The following is a 10,886-nucleotide window of genomic DNA, read 5'->3' as shown; positions in this document are numbered from 1 at the left end:
GAAAGCAGATTTTTATAGTTACCTTCTTATAATTTTGTTTGATTCGATACGAGTATCATTGTCACTAATCTAAAAGTTCGTGATAGTGGAATTCACGGACACGTGACGTCGTTATATTGGAAGATATGAAAGGAGTCCCAACCGAAATGCTATTAGCTGGGTTACGAAAGACAAATCCACTTTCAGATCGAGGTCATAAGCGGGCCTCGCATTCTTACTATTTTAGGACATAAAGATCTATTGATCAAGCTGGGTGGTTAAGGTATGATGGAGCAATGGACCTTTTTGAGTTACGTGAGTGTTCGTTAGTTTGCTATTTGATGTTTAAGATTGACCTGCAAATTATTGAAAACTCCGCGACCATGGGCGCGTGCGGCAGAGTTGCAAAAGCAGTTACAAACTTGAAGCAGATTCAACAAGATTTTCAATATTATAATTAAAGTGTTGAAAAAGAATTGGCCTAGGCTTTCTATAATAATTGTTTTACTATGATTAAAAAATATTTATTTATTTTTTCCTAAAAGATGGTTGCTACTCTATGACTTGACTTAAGGTCCTATGTCCCCTAGCTGGGGCAGAGGGCATCCACAGTGCTACTCTATGATGACTGCGATTTTTCTGATATAATTTGACAGAAAACAAAACAACTGTAGGGTCCTCCCCAATTCACTCCAGAATAGTTTTTGGCGAGATGAGATACCCATGTCCTTCTCCAGACCCTTGATTATGTAGGTACACGTGAAAATCCCAATTTTGAAGAAGATTGGTTCGGAAGATAAAACGTGGAGAAGTACTTATAAGACAATAAAACAAGGTTTTATTAGGTGTATTTATTAACAAATACCAAACAAACACTTACAATTACAAAACGTTATTTACAAAAATATATATTAACTTCGATTAAAGCCTACGTCAAAATTCCTACCTTCTCTTATGAAATCGTATAATTATCTGTAAAATGTCCTCAAAAAATAATTTCTGACATGACACCTTTATAGGTGGACATGAGTTTTGCCTTCAATTCAAATTAAATTAATTCCATTTCGTTTACTAATGCTAAAAGTATACCTTAACCGTGATTAGCTCCATTGGCGGGAAATTAATTTGGTTGCACACTGGCATAGGGGAGTCCTCACTAGTTCCCACTAAATTAGTTCGATACACGCCACGAATACTACGCAATATTTTGTCCAACGAAAATGTATTATCACCTCCGCATACAAAGTCATTGTGTATGTCACAAGATGCTAGTTGCTTATGCAATATCATCAACGCAGTATTTGGAGTGCGATAAAATGACGGACCTTTTGTTATCACCATCCTATAATTAAGTACAGAAACGTCGCAAGGAAACGGCGCTTTAATTAGTGGCAGAAATGTAAAATACGACAAACTAGATTGTTTCCTATCCACAATAAATACATCGATGAGATAATTCAGAGATTTAGCTAAGATCATGGCCGTGGAGCTCGGCATATGAAGAATATTTTCGTACGAAAAATGGTTGATCCTTCTGCGGTCTGTAAAGTTTTCGAGCAACAAGAGCTGATGGTGGCAAGTTCTACTGCTATCCGCGAGCCCTTCGTTCGTCCCACGCCCGTCGTTGTAAAGGATCCTTCTGTCTAGCATGATTATTAATTGACCTTCTTGTAACGCAGTTACTCCCTGCGCGTGGTCGGTTATATAACTCATCCGACTTCTGCTATCTTGTATGAAGACCATACTTGTTACAGGATACACATTAGACTCGACACGTCTGCTTAAATTTAATGTGTGCTGCGTGTATTGAAAGCCGTTGTTGTCGATGTATATTTCAGGATTGTTCCCATTACCAATGTCAGTTTGTATAGACATAAACATTTCCAAATCCCTATATTTCGGAGAAGTATCGTAGTCCACTTTGCTTTCTAGCCATATCGCCCGTGATAATGGTCCATTAATAAGATTAAATAACTTCAGTGTATGTTGAAGTAATCGCCCGTAAATTGTAGTCAATTCGGTTGTGATCAAACCAGCAATTATAATCATGTGTTTCGATTTAGTGCCCAGTCTGTAAGGTGATAAGATATCGTGCAAAGGTTTTGTAGTGTTTGGGTTAAATAAAAACATACCAGCATTACGGTCAGAGCTTTTAAATGATCCGTAGTCAATAACAACAAGTTTCTCCTTATTTGTTTCTTTTTCATTTACATATTTAAGAAATCCAGTAATTTCATCAATTACGAGTCTATACCTATAACTTTCAAGTTGTATGTCACCAGGAACAACTTGTTCGATGTTAAATGCAAATAGTGAATTATGATCTGTTATAGTGTCAACAACACACATTGAGCAATAAATCGTAGCAGCGTTATGTGATGTGTCATACGTTTCCTTAATTTTGTAAAGCGCTAATGTCATTGGAGGTAATGTTACAACAAATATGATCTTATAAAATCTTCGCGATATTTTAATCGCATGATCAGAAATATATTCCCAAATAGGGTTTATTTGAACTGTCACGTCTTTTTTGGTATGGTCTGTAATTCTTAGTTTAGGATTTCTAGTTATGAGTTCAACAACTTCCGTTCTTTCGTTACTCAATGAATTAAATATGTAGATTTGATCGCCTGCAGCCACAGTTTTAAATACGGATACAAATTCTCCGTCTCTGTACACATATTTTTGAAGATAAGGCGCGTCGTGATCTGGTTTGCTTGTTATCAAGCTAGCAGCCGTCTCTTGGATGAACCAGCAGTCCTTGACAGTTGAAACAATTAATTTATTCACATAACGCAGCACATTAGCGCTTAAAGTGCCGCTCACTACATTGCGATCTAGTAATCGTGCAAGGTTTTCCCTAGATTTTATTAGGAGATTGAATAAATCGGTGGTATTATAACCGTGAAAAGCATTAATACTCATTGCGAAAGTAAATAAGATTTCTGTCGATCGTAGAGTGGATTGAAGACGTCTCATAAGAATTTTGAGCAACGGCCGTGATGTGAAATATCCAGTCCAGTAAGCTGGCCGACCTGATATTACGTCGGCAAAATTAAGAAAGTCTCCTTTCAACGACTGAATTTTCGGATAATTTTGTAAAATAGTGTTAAAATAATCCTTAGGAGTTCCGAAGTCTAATCTGGCCTTGTATATGGCGCTGTTAACATTTATAAATTCGAGGATTTTCTGATAATTGCTGAATTGATAATCAAATTCAGTTTGAGATTCGTATCGAAATGGACCTCCGATTGGGGCGATGACAACATTATGCGGCGTAATAGTTCCCGTTTTAGAATATTGCTCGAGAAGTAACTCCGATTTTTCTTTGAGATTGTAAGGATGTATGTTTAAGTTTTTATCTGTATTAGCGAAATTGAATTCATTAATGCACACGTACTTGTTAGGACCACATGCCCTGAATCCTGCAGAATTAAATTGCAAGTAGTGTGTTAGCACAGAATTTTTAGGGAAACGCTCGCTGCCAATTTGCTTGAATTTTTCGTTGAGATCAGTTGAACCAGTTCGATCGTGATCCCATTCCTGTAGCCACACGAAATCGCTGAACTGGTATTCAGAAAGATATTGTTCCCAGGAGAAATGCACATTTGTGATCACTAGTTTTGTGATGTCGCATATTGAAAGTAAGTAGGCCATTGTTGGGCTGTGGGTGACGCTGTTTGTAAGCCATGCCACCTTTGGAGAGTAATTTAAATGATTTTTTAACCACTGATGACCTGAAAAAATATTAGAATATGACGTCATATACCGATCAGAATGACTGCAGACAAACAATAATCGAACCCTGTTTCTTTTGTTAAATATTTAAAATCGTACTTTATATGACAAATGCTTTGTAGACAAATTCAGTTATGGACACGGGATAATGAAAAAATCAAAGATAAGCCAATGAAATCAAGTATATGTGGTAAAGATATAATAACAGTTAAGTTTGTTTTGATTTTTTAAACACTAAATATATCTGCGTCTCTAACAAATAATAAAACAGTTTATATACTATATTTCTTTCATTTTATTTTTTGTTTTATATGTGTAAACAGGTACAGTATTTTGATACACTTATGCGAAAACATGTAAATGGTCTAAAGTAACTAAATGAGATTTTGTACAAGATATGTGACTGTATGTTTTCCAAATAAAATAAAATACCTTCTATGAACAGATGTGTTAATCCGAAAATGTTAGTAGTCGCCTCATCAGTTTCCACCCATCCGCCGGTGGTGATTTCAAGTCGACCTGACTTCAGCAGTCTCCGGAACGCCTAAAATTAAACTTATATCATTTTTGTGATAATTCTGTGACTACATCAGATTGAAATTGTGTAACGCCATTTATAGCAGCTACCTATCTAAATAATATAAGCGCTTTAGGTTGAATTAATATGACCTACTATATATACCTACCTATTACATTTGACAGTTATTTATTACAGTTATTTAATTCTGTGGTGTTTAACTGTCAAATATAACATTTGTTTGAGAAATTATAATTATAAGGTAAGGAGTGGAGAATGAAAAAGACTTTTGGGTCGCACCCCGCATCCCTGCACACTGGAGGATCTATTTGATGCCTCTTAAAATTACATTAATTATTCTTAAAATACTATTTTTTAGTAAAGATATAATTCGTAATAGTGCTTACCACTCGACTCCTGTGAGGTGCACTTTTCCACCAATGACTTAAATGAGAAACCTCGTTCCACGTGAAGGTAAAGTTGGGGTAGAAGTTGAGTTTCTTGACCACGTTGCTTAAAATCCTACTGACCGTCTCATTGTGGTAATCTTCGAAAGTCCGCTTCCAAATGGAATCTACATGAGTGCGAGGTACTAGGATTACCTTGAAAAAATAAAGAGTCGTAGGTCTTTCGCTAATCTTAAGATTAGGCTATTATTATACTGCTTATTTTTAAAAATAGACAAATTTAATTCCGCGTTATATACAGAAACTTGACAAGAAACAGCTATTTGACCTGGAATAATTAACTGTAATAACTCGTAAAATCTTACCAGAATCGGTTAAGCCCTGAAAGCTTAACAGACTGGCAAACAGATATAGATGCACAAACAGACAATCGCTTTTTTAATCTAAGAACAAAGAAAATAACGAAGTAAATAAATCAATGTGTTTTTATGTTAGTACTGTAGCAACCAGTCAAGTTGGTGATCTTTGAGAGAGTTATATATTTTTGAGGGAGGCCTATGTCATGATGCTGAGATCATAAAAAAATACGTACTCACCCTCAGTGGCGGCCATTTGGGACTCCTCATCAGAGACTCGTATCGACTATCAAATATGCTGTTCCAAAAATGTTTCCTGGGTGTCCAATTAGGCTAAAATGCAGGGAAATATATCTCAATATTGTTTTAAAACAAAGACTTTAGAATTACCAAGTTAAATATTTTAAAAGACAATAGTATGCTTACAAATAGACTAAAAGTTATTTTAGCATTTTCTAAATAATGAAGAAACTAGTGGTAGGTAGAACTTAATAAACACATAATAATTATTATCATAGAATTAATATTTTACTTTAATAATTATGTCTTTATCGTTAGTCCTTGTCAAGAAGTTGAATTAACTGAAAATAACAATATATGTACTTATTCGGTTTTATGAAAAATATAGCATACAAGTCGGTTTGCAGTTACTCACTTCAATGTCCATAGACATAAATGTCTCCTGCAAATCAATATCAGCTTTACCTTCAGTTAGTTTGGTACAAGTTTGGGACAGGTCAGAAATGTTGTAACTGTATATAGACGACCTATCAGCCGACATTTCTTCTATGAAAAAATCCGCCTTTTCTCTCAAATCTTGGTGACTATCCTGGTCCGTATTTGTTTTCTGAGGCGGCACAGACGCTACTGGTTGAAAATTGGGATATGACGCGATAATGTTTTTTATTTGACTCGTATTGTGAGGAATATTGCTCGGGTCTGCCGGTATTATTATTGACTGTTCTTTGCTCATGTTTCCTTGACCAAAAGACATGGGACGGTCAAAAAGGTGTGGGAAGTACTGTTGCGCTGGGGGCAGGGAATCGCTGAAAGACTGCGACATCTCTTCAGAGGAATCGTTTATTTTTGTCATGGTCGCGTCAAATATAGTTGAACCGTTCCAAATTTCTGGAATACTTGAATTTTGAATAATAGTCCTGGTCAACCTGAGTTCATTATTGTCTTTTATCTTTAATGGCTGTTTCCCTCGACTCGATTCTTTGGAGGTCAGAATGGTTGTCAATTGCGGCCGAGGCACTTTATGTACCACGTTTCTCATGTCGGTGAAATCCGGGAATAATATAGCTTGCTTTTGAGAGTTGTTTTTCCAAATACTCTGACGGTTCTCGCTGAATGGAGTTTGGACCATTTTGGATTGGCTGCGAACGATTTTCCTTAAAGCTATAAATTAATAAAAAATAGTTAAATAAGCTAATTAAATAAATGGTATAAAAATACATGACATAAGTTAAATTACTCGAACTAAATATAAATAAATGCTTAACAACAACAAAGACAAATTTACCTAAAAAGTATCTTAAGATTACACTTCTTCGTTTAGCATCTAACTTTCAATCAAACATTCTAAAAAAATGGGACAAAGTACCTACCTTGAGCCCTACTCTGGTTTCGGTATTAAAACTTACTATATTTTTATATTATGAAAACAAGACACATTTAAATACATGTAAAAACTACTTACTTTTCTCATATCCATTAACGTTAACTAGGAATGATATAATAAAGACTATGCACACCGCCTTCGTTTGGAAGGCCATGGCTAACTTTGACACGGTTCGTAAAACGCATCGGGATGTTTAAAAACTTCTTTTTCAACAAGTAATTGTTTCTTGATATGCGCAATACGATGAAATTCAAATTGTTGAATCTTTTGTACGTCCGTCCGTTTGTTTATAGTAGCTATAATACATTGATGTTTGCTTGTGTGTATATCGTGTGTGTGTATAAAGTTTATCGTGTCATCTATGTAGTATTAGTACATAAGAATTACTATAATAGAAATGAAAATTGATCCAAAATGGCGGCGATCTAAGCAGGTTTAGTATAGCAAAATAAACTTTCGACAGTCATGGGAAGTGAATAAATAGTTCAGTCCCTTTACCAACTTCTACGATAAGCAAGCGAGGTCGCCACATCATAAACTATTTTCAAACTCCGAATAGCCTAATGGAAATCTAATTTTCAGGTCAGGTATTAAACTGAAGCATAAAAGACAGCAAAGCATAGAATGATTTCTTGGAAATTCCCACGGGATTGAAATCCCGGGCATAAGCTAGTGAATAAAAGTCCAAAATCGCATGCGTCAAGCGGCAACTTCGCGTTTGTTACGCTGCCAACATAACCCTAAAAAATGGGGTGGCTTTTATTGATCCCACCCCGCGTTTTACTCAGCAGTGTTTGTATCCATACTGTATACAGTGCAATCGGCAAAACACATGTATTGCAATAAAAGTGCGAATTGATCCTGTAAATGTGACAGCAAAATGGTAAGTGAACGACAGTTTCGTCATATTTAACTTTTTGTAAGTCCGGGTAATTACTTTTATATAAATATATATTATCGAGTAGTACCGACCCGACGAAGTAAATAGTACAAAGTACCTATTGGATACTCATATGTTTAAATGAAGTTATAGTTTGCATGTAACTCTGTAACAACGTAGGTAAAACAATTTATGCTAATACCCTATTAGTGAGTTATACCTATTACATGCCATGGATTTCCCGAGATGCCTACAACATCAGTACTTCACAATTTTAGTACTTTTTCAGAAATTTAATTCATCATTTGTTTTAGGACACAAATGCTATGACAACATCGGGGCTGTTGGAGTGGGAATTTTCTTTACCATCTGATCAGATCATTTCGCACGGTTGGTACCATGGAGCGTTGAGTCGTACGGCAGCCGAGAATCTTCTCCAACAAGACCGCGAGTTTTTAGTCAGGGACTCATCCTCACAACCTGACAATTACGTCCTGAGCTGCAGGTCTAATGGGCAGCATCTGCATTTTGTCATACAGCGTGTAAGTAATAGTAACTTCTGAAATAATCTGTTATTTTCAATTATTTCATTTGGATAAATAACATTCACCTACATTCGCAGATTGTCGTCCATCCTGAAACAGTTTACGAGAGATACCAATATCAATTTGAGGACGAAGCTTATGACACCGTCGCTGACCTCATCACCTCGTACGTGGGCTCAGGAAAACCTATATCTGCCGCTTCTGGCGCGAGAATCCAATACCCAGCCAATCGCGTTGTCCCTCTTACTAATTACATCCCCAGCGATGATATCAACACAGTAGTTTCCCCAGTCGGGGATGGTTCCGGACCCTATAGCCTTTATAGCCACTTTGCCGCAAAACCAGGCCTTCAACTACGAGTGCCTTTCAAGAAACAGAGATCCCATTCTCTAACTCCAATCGACATAGGGCAGCATGCCAACCACGGCAAGAGCGCGAGTGCTGACGGGGTAATACAAGGGCAAGCTGGCAAACATGTCAAAAACTTTTCTGGCGACTCAAATTCTAGTTCGAACACATGGGACGCCAATTTGCCTACCAGTCCTCCTGCCAAACCTGCCAGATACGAAGGTCCAAAAGCTGACGATCGCAGATTAGAACTTCAGAGACTTTACCACGTTTCGGGATCAGATTCTGGCAACGGATCCGGGGATTCCACTCAGAGCTCAGCGCATAGTGATCCCAATAAGTCAAGAATAGAGTCTGATTACAATTTGGTAACGCCAACAATTAAGCAGCAATTCGATTATGAACTCACGGAGGCGAAATTACTACAATCCGAGAATTTGGACTACGTGGTCGACTCGAGGATAAACCTCGACAGTTTCCAATGCCAGATTATACCTACGGGTTTAACAAAACCCTTGGAGTCGGAAACTCTGCATACTATAAAACTTTTGTTGCGCACGTCAGGACCGCGCATTTTGGCGAACCATATGACTAAGGTGGATTTGCACTTTTTGCTGGATGACGCAATACAGATTGAAGGATTGGATAGGACAGCCTCCGGGCTAGAATTATGTTTTCTTCCACAGGGAAGACCGCTTAGATTGGACGTCATTGAAAGGTAGGTACGATAAACTAATTACACAGATTAATTAAACGTTAGAAGTCAATGAAGTCACCTACGTACAGTGACTAATAATTATAATTTTTATTACAGGATCGAAACATTTAGACTTCTCATAGCGGTGACTATATTAACGTGCCAAACAGACCGACAGAGAGCCGACACGATCAATGACTGGATCCTCCTAGCGGTGGAGACTAAGACTGCTCTAGGAAATCTTTATGGGTTCTCTGCCATTATGTTTGGATTGTGTATGCCACAGGTGAGAAACGTTTCAAAAGCATTTTGAACATTCCAACAATCAACTGAGTTTATAGTTTTTAGGTAGGTCCTAAGGAAACGAATTCTAGATAAAAATGCTGAGTCATCAAAACACGTTCTCGGTCTCTGGAACCAGGTACTCAAGTTTTATTTGATTTTTAGGTGGAGTGCCTAGAAAACGCCTGGAACATTCTGCGGCGCGTATACACAGACAATGCCTTCATGTTTGAAGCGAAGCTGCGACCTTGCTTCAAGAGCATGAACGAAGGCACCAATCCTCTTCCACCGAACACTACAACTCCTTACGTGCTTCCGCCAGTATTGTGCTTCCATTTATTTGGTAAATAAATCTCTTTATCTCCTACAAATAGAGGAAGAATGAGATATATGAAAGGCATGTAAGCAGTTCTTATCACTAAGAGAAACAAAGTCGAGACAATTTGCAGCTAAATAATGTAGATCTTAATGGAACTAATATGTTTAACAAACACGTGTGGCGCTCCAGTTAGTGTAAAAACGAAAACAGAAGAATATAGAACCATTTCTATGATTAAACTGCATCTGACGTTGAAAGAATTCGGCTTGATCAGTAAGTTTATCATCTCTTAATTTATTTCAGACGGAGAAAGCAGCGGCCTGATGCCTCCAGACGACACTTTCCCCAGCAGTCTCATGAACAGTCTCGACTTCGATTTCAACGCGACTGCCGCTCACTTGGAAGCCGCACGACACTTCCCCGACCAAGTGGAGATGTTTAAGCGAAACGCACGAACCGTTGTTCAAGAAATGTCTTCCTTGGGACCGACTCTAGACCCTACCTTGTTAGAACTCTTCAGGGCGGAATTTCACATAAATTTTCTGTGGGGAGAGCGAGGTGCAATGACCACTCCGAACCAAAGATTCGCGCGACTTACTGACATTTTGACGGCAATGGCCAATAAGCTGGCAAATCAGCCTCTCGAAGTGGACGATGCGGTATAAGGTGCGCAGAGCAAGGAAGGACGCTCGGCGTATGACGGATGTTTTGTTCTGTGTTCGACTATTCCTGGGCATGATATATAGCTCGTCTACACGATACTAGTCTTCCCAATAAGCAGTAAAACTATAATAAAAGTTAAAATCACGGAGAACAGTTTACATTACATTCATTATGATGAACCAAGGTGACGACCACGAACCACGACCTATGTTGAAAAACTGTAACGTACTTAGTAAACTATTAATCTGACAAAAATCGCCTACTCCTTAAATTGTCCGTTTTATTGTCTAGACAGAAACGCCGAAGAAAAATCAAAATTTCAAAAAAGAGTCATATTATTTTTGTCAAAATTCATCATGAAGTTCACCTCAGTAAATTACAAGAAACTATTTACATATTTCCCAAAAACTGAAGCCGAGTGGATCACTGGATATAATTTACTTTCCATGGCCGACTACGAGAACTATTCATAGATATAAATCATATCAAAAGAAATGTATTGGTATTATGAGTATAATGTGGCCATCAAGG

General features: G+C 37.5%; 2 protein-coding genes across 2 annotated transcripts; one reads left to right on the top strand and one right to left on the bottom strand.

Annotated features, from left to right (window-relative positions):
- Positions 1 to 860: 860 nt before the first annotated feature.
- On the bottom strand, positions 861 to 6,775 carry LOC132903968 (alpha-mannosidase 2-like). Its single transcript, XM_060953736.1, has 6 exons — positions 6,700 to 6,775; positions 5,653 to 6,398; positions 5,238 to 5,330; positions 4,642 to 4,836; positions 4,150 to 4,261; positions 861 to 3,716 (listed from the first exon to the last, which is right to left on the bottom strand). The coding sequence occupies exons 1-6, from the start codon at positions 6,773 to 6,775 to the stop codon at positions 1,057 to 1,059; spliced, it is 3,882 nt and encodes a 1,293-aa protein (XP_060809719.1). The 3' UTR covers positions 861 to 1,056.
- Positions 6,776 to 7,821: 1,046 nt separating this feature from the next.
- On the top strand, positions 7,822 to 10,468 carry LOC106130532 (breast cancer anti-estrogen resistance protein 3 homolog). Its single transcript, XM_060953429.1, has 5 exons — positions 7,822 to 8,043; positions 8,124 to 9,112; positions 9,209 to 9,377; positions 9,539 to 9,716; positions 9,996 to 10,468. Exons 1-5 carry the CDS (start codon positions 7,828 to 7,830, stop codon positions 10,355 to 10,357), a joined length of 1,914 nt encoding a protein of 637 aa, XP_060809412.1. The 5' UTR covers positions 7,822 to 7,827; the 3' UTR covers positions 10,358 to 10,468.
- Positions 10,469 to 10,886: the final 418 nt, after the last annotated feature.

The sequence above is a fragment of the Amyelois transitella genome, chromosome Z (assembly GCF_032362555.1).
Source record: "Amyelois transitella isolate CPQ chromosome Z, ilAmyTran1.1, whole genome shotgun sequence".
Classification (NCBI taxonomy): Eukaryota; Metazoa; Arthropoda; class Insecta; order Lepidoptera; family Pyralidae; genus Amyelois; species Amyelois transitella.
The sequence above is the reverse complement of the archived record's forward strand: the minus strand, read 5'-3'. Positions and strand labels throughout refer to the sequence as shown.

Excerpts from the sequence above, each read along its gene's own strand:
- LOC132903968 (XM_060953736.1), bottom strand. The coding sequence starts at position 6,775 with ATGGCCTTCCAAACGAAGGCGGTGTGCATAGTCTTTATTATATCATTC. Across the intron at positions 4,262-4,641 it reads CACCTCACAGGAGTCGAGTG|GCGTTCCGGAGACTGCTGAA; the intron begins GTAAGCACTATT and ends GTTTAATTTTAG. Across the intron at positions 3,717-4,149 it reads AACACATCTGTTCATAGAAG|GTCATCAGTGGTTAAAAAAT; the intron begins GTATTTTATTTT and ends ATATTTTTTCAG.
- LOC106130532 (XM_060953429.1), top strand. The coding sequence starts at position 7,828 with ATGACAACATCGGGGCTGTTGGAGTGGGAATTTTCTTTACCATCTGAT. Across the intron at positions 8,044-8,123 it reads TGCATTTTGTCATACAGCGT|ATTGTCGTCCATCCTGAAAC; the intron begins GTAAGTAATAGT and ends CTACATTCGCAG. Across the intron at positions 9,378-9,538 it reads TTGGATTGTGTATGCCACAG|GTGGAGTGCCTAGAAAACGC; the intron begins GTGAGAAACGTT and ends TTTGATTTTTAG.